At 40.6% G+C, this 16,957-nt stretch overlaps 2 protein-coding genes across 2 annotated transcripts in view; one reads left to right on the forward strand and one right to left on the reverse strand.

Annotated features, from left to right (window-relative positions):
- The first annotated feature begins 4,674 nt into the window (after nucleotides 1–4,674).
- On the forward strand, nucleotides 4,675–6,813 carry LOC139659277 (transcription factor JunD-like). The gene has a single exon (XM_071537492.1). The coding sequence runs from the start codon at nucleotides 4,883–4,885 to the stop codon at nucleotides 5,702–5,704; it is 822 nt and encodes a 273-aa protein (XP_071393593.1). The 5' UTR covers nucleotides 4,675–4,882; the 3' UTR covers nucleotides 5,705–6,813.
- Nucleotides 6,814–13,593: 6,780 nt separating this feature from the next.
- Nucleotides 13,594–16,957, reverse strand: part of rab3ab (RAB3A, member RAS oncogene family, b) — a 30,831-nt gene continuing 27,467 nt past the window's right edge. Inside the window, exon 5 of the mRNA XM_071537491.1 lies at nucleotides 13,594–13,784. Coding sequence (XP_071393592.1) covers nucleotides 13,594–13,784 — 191 coding nt within the window. The remainder of the gene's footprint in view (nucleotides 13,785–16,957) is intronic.

Below are 16,957 nucleotides of genomic sequence, written 5' to 3' on the forward strand. Positions count from 1 at the left end.
TCTCCTCTTCTACGATTGATTTCTCCCTGTATGATTGTTGAACGTCTCTCGGTGCAAAATGGCGGCTCTAGAAAGAAGCCCTCGCTCTTTGGTTCTGAGGGACTGACACCAAAACCTGACGTTTACCGCTGAGGTTTTACATCCTGAAACATTTTCTCATATCAAACTCCACTGGAGCTGCTGGAAACATCTGGAGGTGACGTCACCTCGTCTACGATTGGCCGGTTATCTCCACCAAGAAGAAAAACACACCTAACAGCTAAATGGAATCAGGAATGTATGGAAGCCCATTTCTGCCAGTGTGATGAAAAAAACGGTCCTGTAAGTCATTATAATGAGAAACTTTCTCAAAATAATGACTTAGTATCTCAAAATAATGAGAAACTTTCTCAATATTTTGACTTAGTATCTCAAATAATAAGAAACTCTCTCAATATTTGACTTAGTATCTCAAAATAGTGAGAAACTTTCTCAAAATAATGAGTTAGTATCTCAAAATAATGACTTAGTATCTCAAAATAATAAGAAACTTTCTCAATATTTTGACTTAGTATCTCAAAATAGTGAGAAACTTTCTCAAAATAATGACTTAGTATCTCAAAATAATGAGAGAAACGTTCTCAAAATAATGAGAGAAACGTTCTCAAAATAATGAATTAGTATCTCAAATAATAAGAAATTTTCTAAGTCATTCTTTTGAGATACTAAGTCATCATTTTGAGAAAGTTTCTCATTATAATGACTTACAGGATCTTTTTTTTTTTCATCACACTGGCGGAAATGGGCTTCCATAGGAATTAAAGGTGCATCACCAAGATTTGTTTTTAACAGTGTTCAAATGTTTTAGGGCAGATTTTTCCTTTGCGTTGAATGACAATCAGCAGCAGTGTAATCTTTAAAGAGCTCTATCACCACTTTCATATGTTTTCAAAGCATCATGATGCACCTGACAGAGACAGAGGCCAGACAGTCGGTGCCTGAACTGCAGGAACATCGGTCACAAAAACTGTAAAATGATTGAATGTGGCGAGAGGAAAAGTGTGGAGAGTCATGACAACAGACCCAGACGAGCTGCAGAGGAGCAGCTGCTGTCTGAAACGACTCGTCTGCAAACCATGAAGCAGATTTCCAACTCCTTCATCCCGGAAACATCCCACTGCACACAGGTCAGGACAGAACTTCATATTCATATCTTATGTTTCAGTCACAGTCACCTTTTCCATCTGTTCCTGAATTGTTTTTTTTTAATATATATATATGTGTTTATTGATTTTTGATTCAGAAAACATTATGATTGCATCAAAGCAACACACATCAACAAAAACAACAAGAGGGACAAAATCAAAACAAAACAGAACATCTCGGCTCACAGACTCACACATTCAAACAGGCAAGTGACTCAGGAATACATAAAATAAAAATAAAAATAACAAATAGCTAAATATCAGGTATCACACAGGTCCATACTACGTAAACCCTCTTGTAAGAATAGCAGAGATATCTAAACCAATATATGACATAAAAGGCTCCCATGTTCTGTGAAACACATTGTCTTTGCGATGTAACACGCATGTCAAATAGTCCAGTGATACATATTCAAGTTTGACCTTATGCCAATATGTTTTAGATGGAACTTTGTCTGTTATCCAGTTCAAAAGAATGCATTTTCTTGCACAGAATGTTAACTGGTGAATTGTTAAACTTCAGCATTATTTTATTTACAAGAAGTTAACACAATTAGAGAATGTAGAAGAATGACTGTTTTGATCATAGTCTCTCTGTTAGTCAGTCAAGGAATTCTGGACAAAATCATATCTGACAATAAAAATATATTCAGATTTGGGTCCGAGATCAAATAGGGATCCGTGGCTTTAATGTGGACTAAATCAGGGGGTCCTTGATATGAAAAAGGTTGAGAATCACTGCTTTACATCACATCACAAATCTCTCAGACTGAACATTCACATAAGCAGTCTCACACTCCGTCCGGGTCGTGCTGTTATCCTGTGAAGAAGATAATCACACTGTGCTGATATCCTGTGTGTGATATTGCTTTTATACAACAGTTCTATAAACAAAGATGTTTATCAAGTAACGGTAATCTGAGAGAACAGATTATGATTTTTCAACACAGAACCTGTTTCTATTAGAACAGCTGTAAAGCGGAGGGATATATAACATCCGCCTCCTGTCCAATCAAATTACTCGACCGGAACTAACTGTTGTATAATAGAAATTTAAATAAAGTTTTTCAAAGCTGAGATTCACTGTTGCTGAGGAAGACAACACCAAGGTCCCATGTCTCTGCAGTATAACTGTGCAGTATGTGATGAATCCAGATGAGACTCAAAACCACATGGACACACAAGAGTTAAAGTGTTGAAATCTGATCTGTCCTTGTGTTTGTGTTCAGGGTGTGTTCAGTTTCAAACTCAACTTCCCCAAATTTGGACGGGCACAAGTTCAGCTGGCGTGTCAGTTCTCAGCTGGGCCTGTGATGATGCTTACAGGACAAGTGGGAAGCCTTTATTTTACGATCAACTTTTTCTTTTTTTTATTATTTTTTGCAAAAAGAAGTCTGCAGTACAAAACATACAGCTGCACTGTAACAATACGAAAAGGGACGGGACAACAGACAGTTACAGATCATAAATGTTCTGCTTGTATGTTAATGCCTAGAACAGTGATTCTCAACCTTTTTCATATCAAGGAATCCTACTTTACTCCACATTAGGGCCACGGACCCCATTTGATGAGAATTTGTCGCTTACACCCAAATCTGAGAATAATTTATTGTTAGATATGATTTTTTCCAGAATTCCTTGACTATCTGTATTGTAGTTAACATCAAAAGAGATAACATCAAATTTCAAGTTTTAACTTATTATAATAGATATAATGATGAAGTTTAACAATTCATCAATTTGCCGGGGACCCCCTGGAACCCCCTCAAGGACCCCTGGTGGTCCCTGGACCCCATGTTGAGAACCACTGGCCTAGAAGATACAATAAAGTCAGAAATATTAGCTGTAATAAATTTCGATGCGTCCACAGTTGAAGGTTTTGCCTTGTTTAACCTGCAGTCATGTGTATCCATATCAGTTTCAAGCAAATATCAAGGATGAACCAGTTACTAATCATCGTGTTTTTAGCAGCCAGAAAACATTTTTTTCTATAATTTTTTTTACTTCAGACCTTTTTTGACATGACATGAATGTTTTCTTCACCACACCGAGGTGACCTACCATCAACATGATCATGACCGTTCATAACCAGAATTATGCAAGCATGGAATAAGTCAACAACTTAATATTCATAAGAGCCTGCATATCATTATAACCTGCAGTTTGGACCTGACCTACATGAAAACAGAGCTAACATGAGGACTTCAGCATGTTGACAGCTGTGTGTCAGTGCAGAACAGGTTTTGACAAACTATCCTTGGATGGAGTTATTGGCTTTAAAATGAAGAAAATGTATTTCTTTGATGTTTGTTAGAAGAAATCAAAAAATGTTTCTTTGAGCTGAAAGTTCCATTTATTTTTTTTATCCAGTTAATTGGATGAAAACAAGACTTTGACCAAATAACTCTCACCATGACATCAAACCACAATGCACCACACTGTTTGCAGTTTATCTTCTCTCTCTCCATGGCAATAGAACTGGTACCAAAGATCGTCTTTGAAGATGATGAACCACTCAGTAGTTAAAAAAAACCACTGTCCCAGCTTCCAGTCTGCAAAACCCCAGGCAGAGACGGTTGCCATAGCGACTGCTGTGTAGAGCTGAAAAAAGTAGTTTTTGATGAAAACTATTCAGAACAAAAATGTTATTTTACCTCTGGGTGCTAACGATACTTTTGTTTTGTGTGATTTAGTCCAAACAAGCCTCAGATGTTTTAACAGAGAATTGAAATCCAAATTTTGCATCTTTAATATAACTGCTTATTCACTGAGAACAGACTCTGATCTGCTATTTTTGTTCCTGCTACGGTTTGTGATTGACAGAAATGAAAAGGGGAAAGTAGACGCCATATATGGAGACTCCCCATTAACACCAATGTTAAAATCCACTTTTCTTCCTCTACCTACTGATATAACATTTCCTGCATTACAACAATATATTCAATTCCAACAAACACACTTGTCTACTTGTGTTTACAACTTGTATATCAACTCATAAACAGAACATTTGAATATCCTGAATATATACAGAATATTAATGTTCACGTAAACACAGGCACGGTGTTAGCTGATGCGTGGGGAAAGACATCAGCCACAAAAACATTATTGTTTTTGTGGGCAGCCATGTTTCTCCCCTGGTTTTTCTAAACTGGACCACTGGAAAGCAGGAGGTTGTCATGACGACCTGCCAGCTGGAAATTAACAGCATCGGCATTTTGTGACTCTGAATCAAGTCACGTGTTATGGACGTGGGCACAACGCTTGTATTATTTCGACCTTTCACTGAAACTCAAAGTAAGTGAAGACAGAACTACACTCCGTTTCTAGCTGCACCCGGAAGTGGCGGCAGAGTGAGACCTCTCCACGTTCTCCTCCTCTCTGGCCAGTACGTCCCCTTATTCAAATAAAAGACAGGGGTAATTTCTACCCAATGCGCGCGCTCTGAGGTGACATAATGGAACGTACGAGGATAGAAAAGCTCGAGGCTGCGTGCGCGGGCGTGCAGTATAAGTTCTACCCCGCTCGAGACGAGAGCGAAAGATAACCGGTTCAGTGAATGCAATAAAAGATATATTGAAGGAAGCGTCGTTTAACAATTAATTCCAAATTACGCCTCGGTTTATTTGTTGAGGTTATGGACAGGGCGCCGGTTTGAAGGTGCGCCGAACAGTACGACTTGTCTTTTACTCACGGAAATAATGATGAAGAAGGATATTAACTTGAGCCTGGCGGACGACGCCGATCTCAAGCCGCATCTGCGCGACGCCGAGAGCATCCTCGCCTCCCCGGACCTGGGGCTGCTCAAGCTGGCCTCCCCGGAGCTGGAGAGGCTGATCATCCAGTCCAACGGCATGGTCACGACGACACCGACCAGCTCCCAGTTCCTCTACCCGAAAACGGTAACCGACGAGCAGGAGTTCGCCGAGGGTTTCGTCAAGGCGCTGGAGGACTTACACAAGCAGAACCAGCTGAACGGGGCCGGGCAGACGAACAACACTCTGGATCTGGGCACCAACATCGCCCCGGTCACCGTGCAGCCGGATCTACCGGTCTATACTAACCTGAACAGTTACGGCAGCGGGCCTCTGGGAACCACTGTCAACTACTCCACGGACACGGTCCCTTTCCCGCCGCCTCCGCCGCATCATGTGGGGGCAGCCCCGCCGCAGCCGGAGCTCTCCCGGGTCCAGCCGCTGAAGGACGAGCCGCAGACCGTCCCCGACGTCCAGAGCTTCGGGGAGAGCCCGCCGCTGTCTCCCATCGACATGGACTCACAGGAGCGCATCAAAGCCGAGAGGAAGAGGCTCAGGAACCGCATCGCCGCGACCAAGTGTCGGAAACGGAAACTGGAGCGGATCTCCAGGCTGGAGGACAAAGTCAAGACGTTGAAAAGCCAAAACACCGACCTGGCGTCGACGGCGAGCCTGCTGAGGGAGCAAGTGGCCCAGCTGAAACAGAAAGTCCTCAGCCATGTCAACAGCGGCTGCCAGCTGCTGCCACACCAAGTCCAAGTGCACTAGCCCGAGGGCCGCAGTGACTGACCAGCATATAAGCTTCAAAGACTTTGATAATGTTGGTTTTCTGTATGTAGCGTAGCCCTGATACGTGCCATTCTAAGGAGAGAATGTCACGCCATACTCTATTCAAAAAATCTGACAGTTTGAAGTGGCTTTGCTTATTGTGAAATGTACATACTTGATAGAATATAATTTCGGACCGTTTACGACTGTTAAGGCTCTTCTGGTAAATTCGGCCTGTAGAAGCAGCACGTTATTTCCATAAAACATTTTTATAATTGATTCACACTGCTCACCACCGCCATCCACTGTGTATTTTAGTGGAAGAATATTGCTCGGAATAAGAGGCGTATCAATTCCAAAAGCTGGAATTTTACTGAAATAAGTGCTGATAGGTTTATTGGATGTATGCCGAATTGAAGAGTGGTTCTCATCAATTTGTAAAATGTCGTTAGTCCTGTTCTATCTGGTATGCGTTTTCCTGTAAGCAAGGCAGCATGCAACTGCCAGATTTTTAAATGGAGTTTGGTCTGAACTGATGGTTCTTTTCATATGGGAGGAAGAACGGCGCGTATCGGGGCTATATCCAGCTCAACTTTAATGACAGACGGCACATATCCATATAATTTTTGTAAAATGTTTACAGATTGGCTGTGTCCATATAGGCTACAGTCTGAAACCTGGACCAAACCGATTTTCAATGTATTGCTGTATCCTAGACTACATAATATGCGCATTTATGTCACAGATATCCTTGATGTATATGTTCAATACATGGGAAATGCATATATGCCCATATTTGACATATAAGCGATATCTATATATTTGCCATATATCACATTTCTGTAGGGAACAGACGATTTGCATGTTGACAAACTGGAATGTTGCCCGCAGGCTGTCATCAGTGTTTATTATCCCTAACCTTTACAAGCAATTGTACTCCTCCGTTTTTTACTCTAAGGTGTCTTATTTCAGTGTTTTCATATTTTAAATGTGAAGCGTTGTTACCTTTTTTGTTGCACTGACTGTTTCTGTCACTTCAGTATGTTTTTACATGCCGCTGTGTTCTGAATTAAATGCTGCTCGGCAATAAAAGACACTGCTTCCTCCATTTTGGTCCAAACCTATTGCCTACACAGCTGCGTGCATCTTGACAGAGATATTATTCACTGCGTGCAGGTCCAATAAAGGGGTGGAGTGTTTTCGTTGTTGCTCAATAGAAATTTGTCAGGTTCAACAAATAAGCTCAAGCTGCAAGACTCTTCATGTTGGGTTACACACTGCACTTCTCTAACTGGGGTTTTAATTTGAAGAATCTCACAGTTTGTGTTGTCTTGCCTTGCACATTAGTCTCAGTAAGGAAGGTCCATACAGGCTGAGGATTGAGGCTCTATTGCATTATTTGACAAGTTACAGGAACTGAAACATGTGCTATACGTGACAGAATCTCACTTAAGAAGAATTGCAGCTATCCCACAATACATTTTAGAAGGATACTATAGAAATATCACAAACCTGTAAGTCCTTATAGGGATGTCTAGGTATATTACAGTGACACCACAGGAGATAAAAAGAATACAGTATGATAACTTTATTGACACTATAGGTCAATATAGTATTGTTATAGAAATAAGTGATTTTTTTTCTGGCTCCCAGGTAATTTGGATTATTTTGACAACAACAGAAAACATTGATGGCTTTAAGACATTTCCCGCTCGCTCCTCCTAATTGCATACAGTGATGGAGATGAATCAGTGACGTCACAGTGTTATGTAATTACAAAATTATGGCTGCATCTCTCTTCTCCCAAGTGTGTGGGAGTCTACATCAGGCCAGTTCAGATCATTAACCCCGGACTCTGCCTCCCTCTGCTGGCTGCATGGGAAATGGCACAATAAATCCTCATGGACTAATGACTGACAGGCCATTTGGTTGTTTGGTTCCCAAATTGGGGTGTGGGGACCATGGCGGGGACCCCCAGAGGTCCTTCAGGAGGCTCCCGCCTTGTGACACATGACATCTAGACATCATATCACTTTTTGTTGGGAAGAGCAAAGATAATTTGTTGGTCAAAATCAAACTAAGCCTTTACAATACTGGATCATACTATAGCTTTCACCAGTCTGTTTAAAGAGTAGGTTGCAGAGGTGGGGAGTCACAGTTTTAATTGCTTGAGACTTGACTTGATGCATGAACTGAAGACTTGAGACTTGACTTGGGTTCTGGTGACTTGGGACTTGACTCAGTCATGAGATTTGTTCCAGCAGACGACTGAATTTAAATTCTGTTTTCTGAATTTGTATGGAATGATTGAATATATTTAAGTTGAAACTGATTATAGAAATCAAACTCATGATGCTCTTACCAAGTTTTTATCCTATTAAAACCATATTGCATTGAAAAGTCCTAGATATTTAGTTGACTTGACTTGGTAATTTACATTTAGACTTGAGACTTTAAGTGCCTCTTGAGTGACTTGAGAAAAGTTGACTTGTTCACACCTCTGGTAGGTTGTACTAATATTTTCTTCACTTTATGTGTGTGTGTGTGTGTGTGTGTGTGTGTGTGACCACTATGAGCAACAATAATGAAGAAACATTATTTTAACATCACAAACTTTATTTTTGTTATTTTATTTTCTTCCACAACATGTACAGCAGGTTTTTGTAATGTTCACATTTCGACAATTTGACACCATGTTCCCTTATCATTACATTAATTACTGCATAATAGTTGTTCAATTCCCATGATAGAAAAAAAAAGTAAAAATTAAATGTAAACCAAATCAACAGTACTTTGTGGAACAGTATCAATGAATGTAAAATAAAATAAAAAACAACTGAAAGCAAAAGAACAAAAACAAAAAGCAATTTCAGGTGTTTTTACGCTCTTGACAGAACAAACTGAGGACAGCGAGTCAAGGCGAAGTTGTTCTTTGTACTTCAAAGTGAGGCGATGGGATAAAAACGTCATACTGTCTAAAACACCCAGAAGAGAGGTTTATTTTCACTCACACTTCGGCTGCGTCCGAACCGAACAACCTCAACATGTCGCTGTTCGCTCATTTGGGTTCGCTGATGCATCTGGAATCTCAGTGAGAACAATGTACAACCTTGGAGGATACCTTGAAATCAAAAACGGGCAAAAATGGGTTCTGATATGACACCGTTGTCCTCAGGAATCTCGACAACAGGTACACTCACGACTCACAATTTCATTCTCTAAATTAAATTCAACAGGGACCGCAAGATTCATAAGTCTGTTACTGGCTCTTCTGAGAACTACTAACTTCTTTTTGGGGATGAAATTGAGCTTTTCGGTGACTTTCCTTTACGTACACTACCAGTCAAAAGTTTGGACACATGCATTTTTCTTTATTTTTACTATTTTTCACATTTTAGAATAATAGTAAAGACATCAAAACTATGTAATAACACAAATGGAATTATGCAGTGACCAAAAAAGTGTTAAACAAATCAAAACTATCTTATAATTTAGATTCCTTTAAGTAGCCGCCCTTTGCCTTGATGGAAAGGCAAAGGCTTTGGAAAGAAATTCATATAGGCATCAACTTCACTATTTATATTTGTCTAAGAAACACACTTCAAGCATTTAAGCATAAGCCTTTACATCAAAATGGCTTTAAGAGAATGAAAAACACAGTACATTCAATTAGGTGGGTCCAAACTATTGACTGGTAGTGTAAATCTGTATTCTACATCCTCTAGAAGGAAGGAATCGACCCCATTTCTGACCAGCTGCTTCTTATGCTGTTGAGATTTTCATCGAGTTAAAAATTTTTTTGACAGTGACACCCCGAACAGCGACACCTAGAGACTGTTCAGACTCGTAGCATCCAAACATTTACCGCTAATCGAAGCTCAGCGAGAGCTTTCTTAACACCCGAACAATTATGATTATTTGTAACGTGATACAAATAATCAAGTTCACTACAGTCGTCGTCTGGCTTAATGCAACATTTATGATGTTACTTATGATGTATGTTCCTCTAATCTTAGGTCTGTTTTTTTTTTACGATGTTATGCACTACGTTAGAAATAGCAGCAATTCGTACGCATCTCACCCCCCGAGGTACAAAATCTTCAAAAAGAACAGTCGACTGATTGTTATCAACCTTTTTTTTTTTTTTTAAACCACAAAGTACAGATAAAAACATCCACAACATATTTTCTCGCCTTTACCAGCCTGAACTGAGGAGGGTTTAAGGAGGCAGTGATAAGAGACCAAATGAACAGCGTGTTTTTACGAGCTAGTAGAAGATCTAAAGTCGGCAGCCTCTACCAAGCCGGGTGGAGTTTCCTTCTGTGTAGATACTGTGTTGTGTATTGCTTTTTTAACCGAGTGACACATTCATTCACAAGCAGGCTTAGAAATGAATGCAGATATAACACGGCTCTTTTTGGGGGTTTTCAGATTTTTACTTTTGTTCTTTTGTTGTTTCTTTTTTTGTTTTTTTTTGCAAGCCTGGAGTCGATACAACACAATCCACACATACGACTCAAAGGTATTTACACATCAGGTTTATAGAGAAAGGAAGACATGTTGGAGAGGAGAACAGTTTCAGGTTTAAGATTCTGGATTCTACCGGAAAAGCAACAGTCACGACCAGTAAGAATTAAAATGTAAGCAGGATTCAAATCTTTTTCCCCCAACTTTGATCTTGATCATCGCTGTCAATATCACTGTCTTATCACCCGCTTTCTGATAATAACATTACAACTTTGGTGGGGCGTTTTCATTTGGGTCTTGAAATCTAGAAAACACACTTTCTCACACTTAAAAATTCAATGGCTCTTGACATCTGTGGTTTCAAGTTAGTTGCTACACTTGACAGTTAATTAACTCAACAGTTGCTGTCTGAACAAATATTTTGCTGGTACAGAGTGGCTGTATCAACACTTTATGAATGATTTTGTACTGTATAATGATTTCTATAATGCTTTGTCTTCTCAATCCATGGTATCATCCTCTCTCTGTCTTCTTTTAATGGGAGAGAACGGCAAGAAATGTTTTAATGCTGCCTTGCTCAGCAGCAAGCACACACACCTGGTATAACATGACGTAACACTGTCCGCTTCCTATCTCTGCGTACATTCAATCCACCAAGTTTTATTAAAATTTAAACCTTTAAACCTTCACACCTAAGTACTGGTGAACAGGTGAACAAAATATTTAATTCCTGCTTTCACCTAGCCAGTAGCTACTTCCTGGTCTGTGGATGTTGGTTGATGCTTGTTTGATTTCTACCGTACTGCCTGGTGTACAGGCGCACAGTGCAGACCGTAATTCCCCTAAGCAGTGCGCATGGCAATAAGCTTTACACTTGAACAAACAAACCAACAAACACACAGGGCGGAGTGAATGTTTGCCTGTATCCTGCTGATTGGGAAGAAGTATTAAGTCATGTTCTAGGTGTGTATGTATGTAAGTATATATATACGTATGTATGTACGTATGTATGTTTGCCAATAAGCAAGGAAACATTACATCGTCAAATTTCTGTACGTAGTTTGATGCAGTTCTCTCCCATCCAGACAGATAAGGAGAGACACATCGGGGGTTTGGTGCTGCCAGTCCCACAGATGACATGCTTTCCTCTGCAGTCAAACATGCATCGCAAAATAATGCACGTCACTGCACAAGTGGCATGAATTACATGGAGTCAGTCTCCTTCCATGCAAACTGGAATTAAAATCTGAATGGTCTGGTGGTCTGTAAGTGTTTTTACACGTCTTCCTGAATCAGCAGTATTAGATTAGAGTGATTTTTGTTGTCCATTGTCTATCTAAGGTTTTATATGTGAAGTCCTGCTGTCTGTACCATATGTGTCTGTATGTAGTGTATTACTGTCTAAGTTGTTGATATGTGTCAGTATCAATGCCAGCGAGACAGATTCCTGTACAGTCATTGTACTTGGTGATCAACGTGATTTTGATTTAGATTTATTCCAGCAAGAAGCAAGAAACTGCCATCGCTGCAGCAGTTTCACTGATGATAAGACCGAAGGCGGCAATCGAATTAGATTTAACAGTGTTTGGATCCTCCCTAACCCAATCCATCAGGTTTAAAAGGACAGTGAAAGGTCAGCAGGATCATTATCTGAGGAAAGCAGTGCCAGTCCTCTAAATTGACGGAGTGGGTGTGACTATCAGGACAGCTATTCAGGAGGAAGCTAGCTCCGAGGGCTGAATCCAGGAAAAACTAATGCTGCGTTCCATTCAGACGCGGAAGTTGGAAATTCCAAGCTGGTAGCTCGCAATTAAAGCCTTCATTCGTTCCAGCGGTCAAGCTTGGAAAAACCAGGAGAGAAACACGGACGGCCAAAGGTTTTCTTAGCCTGACATAAAATCCTGTTCCCCATGCAACAGCTGATGTCATGTCAGTGATATTTAGCAATGTTAGCCAGCTAGTTTGAATAAAACGTTAGCAACAGGTGTTTTGATAGGTCATGCAATGCTGAAAGTGAAACTTTAGTGTATTTTGAAGACCACAATACAGCTTATAAACATGTTAAAAGTAATGCTGCGTAGCGTTTACAGTGCATGCCGCCATGTTGACGTGACGTCGATAACTGTGTCTTGGTAAAATTCGGGCTCGAGCAATCTTGCCTGAATTTCCAACTTGAATTCAGAATCAAAATCATATTTTCCCTAGTAGGAGGATGGAATTTCCAACTTTCCGAAGCCTCCTGAACGCAGCATAAGACCAAACCAACAGGGGAATGAAGCGCTGCGGAGAGGAGCTGCCGCTGGTGCAACCAGTTCCAGACGCCATCCAAAGAAAAACTACAACATTGACCTCATATATTTGTTACTCTATTATCTTCATAGAATTTTATACTTTTTAAAATTCATTTCCAGAAATGTATACCTGTAGATATTATATATTGCACAACATTTATATACACATTTAAAACAAAAATAATTAAATAAAAGGTGTCTCTTACATTTTGATATTCTTTAACCTAGCTATATCTTGTTCATATTTTCCCCACCCAGTGTTTAAAGTATGAAAAGACACCAGAATACAAAAAGTACGCTGAAGAAAAGTAAAAACAGAAAAAAAAGGCTGAATGAAAAGGCTGAGATGAGAACTGATAAACAAACAGAAAAATAATGAACTAATATCTCCACTGTGTTGGGTTTAGATACCAGTTGAGACAAGAAATGAAACAAAGATCCATATATTTTTGGTCCTGTCTGTATCTAGAACCACACAGGAAACACATAGTATATAGGTACGGAACAGAATTGAACTGGATCAACCTCCCGCTCCAGACGACTGACCTGTCTGCAGGACGACACGTAACTCTGATAACGGTCTTCTCGGTCCCCCGAACCAAGGCTGACATCTTCTCGAGACATTTGACTGACATGAAACAAAGTACTGTAAACATCGGAAGGATTTAGAGGGCAGTCGGAGGGGCGGACGCCGTCAAACCCTTCTTGTAAGACCACACTGAGGGGCGGGGAAACAAAGGAAGATGGGTCAGAGCCGGGAACATTAAAGAAGCTCGGCTGAAAAGAGTCTGAAACGCTCAGGTCTGGTTTGACTCGCTTCGGCATCAGACTGACTACACAACCGACACTTTTAAGCTTCCTGACATAGAGGAAGGTGAATCAAACGCACCTCAAGCGTCGGACGCTAATATCTCGAAGCATTTCAGACACTTTTCAACCCGGTTCTTGTGACCAGCAGCCAACGATCTTTACTAGGTAACGAGGAGAAGCAGGACAGTGGGTGAAGGGTGACGGTGTTTGGACTCGAGGCCCTGGGTTCCCACTGGAGGAGGAGGAGGAGAAGGAGGAGAAGGAGGGAAAGAGGAGGGGGAGGGGGAGGAGGAGGAGGAGGGGGGGAGGGGGTAGTCAGCTTTAGCATGCACAGTCCTGGTGGGGCGGGGCGGGCTGCTCCGTCAGCTGGGGCCCCTGTTTGGCCCCCGTGACGGCGGGGTCGCCGGCGTCCAGGCTCTCCGACATCTTTTCACAGATGATGTCCACCAGGCGCTCGAAGGTCTGCTTCACGTTGATGTTGTCCTTGGCGCTCGCCTCGAAGTACTCAAAACCTGAGGGGGAGGGTGGGGGGGGGGGGCGGGGTGGTATGGTAGAGTATAGGTAGAGCTGAGCATGGTATTAACAGTGCCAGGGTTAGGGGTTCAATTCCCTGTGTAAATCAGTGGCACGCATGTAGAAACTCATTTTATACACTTTTTTTGGTAACACTTTACAATAAGGGTACATTAATTAAGGGTTAGTTAATGCTTAATAAGCATTAACTAACCCTTAATTAACAGTTGACTAATGTGTCTGGTAATCATTTACTAATGGTGTTCATGTTAACTAAGGTCATCATTATAAACTATTAAATAATTCATGAACTAACCCTTAATTAATGTACCCTTATTGTAAAGTGTTACCCTTTTTTTGTGGATTGAGTCTTTCTACCTTTCTAGTCTGACATAAATCTTTCTGACTTGAATTCATAGTAAACATGATAGTAAGTAAGTACTATGATTTAAGTTATATGAGGATTGGGTCTTTTAAGGGGAAAAAAAAAAAATGCTTTTCTGAAAATATAATTCAGTGTGAACCCGCATGGAGTGGCATTTTTTACATTCTGATCCAGACCGCATGGATATATGCTACAAAACCGGATCCCGAGGCATGCGACCTACATGCGACTTGTATTTGAACACTCAAATCAGAATCTCCCAGCGTTGCCATGACAACAAGTAAATATTATGTCATTCACCTGAGGCAAGTCACTCATAATTTTGTCAGCCTGTCTAAGCAGCACGATTTACTATAACACACAATATGCAATTCAAACCCTTTTGTTGTATTTGTGTGCACAAGATACATTTCATTACCTCGATTTGTTTTTTTTCATTCCCATTAATTCATAATTTGTGCACACAAAATAATTGTTACGTTCCCATAATTAAAACGGCACATCAATTATTCCAACCCGAGCCGCTGATTTCAACCAACTCTGAAAACATGTTGCCTTTTCTTTTGATTCACCGTTAACACTCCAACACCACATTTAAAAAAAAAAACACCATTATGTTCTTTATGAGCTTGTGACATGAACACGTTTTATAAATCGAGAGCACGATTTCACTATTTCGAGGAAACGTTTTGGCAACTCGTGCCACGTTTTCCCGGGCTGTCAATTGAGATATCAGCTGTTCTCATCAGCTGGTCACATCTATCCAATAGCACAGCGACACACCTCCATTGTTAGCCTATCATCTTGCTGCTGTCTTTTTAAATATGTTTCTCTCTCTCCGCTTTAGTCCGTTCATGCTGCTCTTATGCGCTCACCCCTCCACCTCCCCGTCACCGCCCAGTCTTCACAGATTCATCAGCTTCATCAGCTTCATCAGCTTCATCAGCTTCATCAGCTTCATCACTCATCAGCCTCACCAGCCTATCAGTTTCAGTAGAGTCATCAGCCTCCTCCACCACCAGTGTCTGGACTCCACAGGGGGGATTTATCTTGCTGCTGCTCAGGGCCGGTGCCCCTCGATTACAAAATCTCCCTGTAGAGTCTAAGCGCCAAAGACTTTCTTGTCAAGTCTTAATTTTCACTATATCATCTGTTATAATAAACAATTATCTTTACTTCATTCACTTGTCTCTCCTGATTGAAATGAGAGACGATAATCACACGTTTCTCTGTTTGAAAGGAAAATGTCCGACTCAAATCAGGAACATCATGAACTGAAGCTACTGTAGCTGATATGAGGCTGACAGCAGATCCTGTGGCCGGACACTTCACTGAGCCTCACCGTGTTAAATGTAAATGTAGCTTCCTTCCTTTCACCTGCAGATCAGTGTGAGTGTAGAGGGTAAACCCACCTGGACTCAGTTTATCTGTCTTTTTTAGGTTGGCATAAGTCTTCCTGACGTAAAACCATAGTATACATCACAGTAAGCAGTATCCAGCTGATGTAAGTTATATGAGGATTGGGTCTTGTAAGGAAAAAAACAAAACGCTTTTCTGAAAATATAATTCATGCGACCTACAGGCGACTTGTATTTGAACACTCCAACCAGAATTTGTCAGCGTTGCCATGACAACAAGTAAATCTTATGTCATTAACCTGAGGCAAAAAAAAGGATAATTGATTTTTGTTCATATCGGTGGTTGTTTTCCTCATGATGATCACCGACTGGAGGCTGTAGTTTACTCTCTTTTTCATTTACTACTACTTCACTTATCTTAACTACACTGGAACGCAGTGTGTGTGTGTGTGTGTGTGTGTGTGTGTGTGTGTGTGTGTGTGTGTGTCAGAATACATGTATTATTACTTGAGACAATGCTGACTACTTTCAAATCCAAGCTAAAGACCTACCTGTTTACTACTGCTTTTAATTAATTTTCTTTCAAATCAATCAAATTGATTTGTTGGTTTGTTTTATTGTTTTTTTTTTTTTATTCTGTGTGCTTTTGATTGTTTTATTGTTTTTATTGTTTTTACTCTGTGTGCTTTTGCCTGTTTGCTTTTATTGTTTTTATTCTATGTGCTTTTGCCTGCTTGCTTTTATTGTTTTTATCATTTGTTTCTTGTGCTTTTGCCTGTGTACTCTGTGAAGCACTTTGGGTTGCCTTTGGGTATGAAATGTGCTATATAAATAAATTTGAGTACAAGCTTCAGTTCTGGACATAAGAAGAGAGGAATTTTTGAGGAGGTGAGGTCATTTTAACTGGCCCTGATTTGAAAAGGGGCTTATTTGGTTCTGGTTGAGGCTTGTGGTCAGGGTTTGGTTACCGTAAGAATAAATTTGGTATAGGTATACTGTATATAATACAAGTAAACAACAGATAAGTGCTGTGTCAGGCTCTGGCTGATGCTCACATTACTGAGAACTGGATACTGTGGACTGGTTACACTATCTGCTGCTAACATGAGTTCAGGTGTTGATGTGCTGCCATAACTAGACGTGATACAGCAGGTAATTAACTGGACTTAAAGATGCACTGGACAAGATGACAAAATGACGTCCTAACTCGGCCAATTCCTGCTGCAGCTTCAACCCTGATTTCTCCGACTTGATCATCTGACATAATCAGGTGTTCATGTTGCTCTTCCTGGTCGGAAACTCCTTCAGACTGTAAAGCCAACACCGGTCGAATGCAGGGTGACATGATGAGTTTAGTCGATGGAAGATCCAGACAAATTCAGCAGTACAATGAAATGATTCCAAAACTCTGCTGTATATCAGCTTACCT

The sequence above is a fragment of the Centroberyx affinis genome, unplaced genomic scaffold, assembly GCF_046629955.1.
Source record: "Centroberyx affinis isolate AG114_WGS23_722 - 3 ecotype Tasmania unplaced genomic scaffold, CSIRO-AGI_Caff_v1 ptg003058l_1, whole genome shotgun sequence".
NCBI classification, from domain to species: Eukaryota; Metazoa; Chordata; class Actinopteri; order Beryciformes; family Berycidae; genus Centroberyx; species Centroberyx affinis.

What these genes read in the sequence shown, in the direction of transcription:
- LOC139659277 (XM_071537492.1), top strand. Translation starts at nt 4,883, where the DNA reads ATGATGAAGAAGGATATTAACTTGAGCCTGGCGGACGACGCCGATCTC.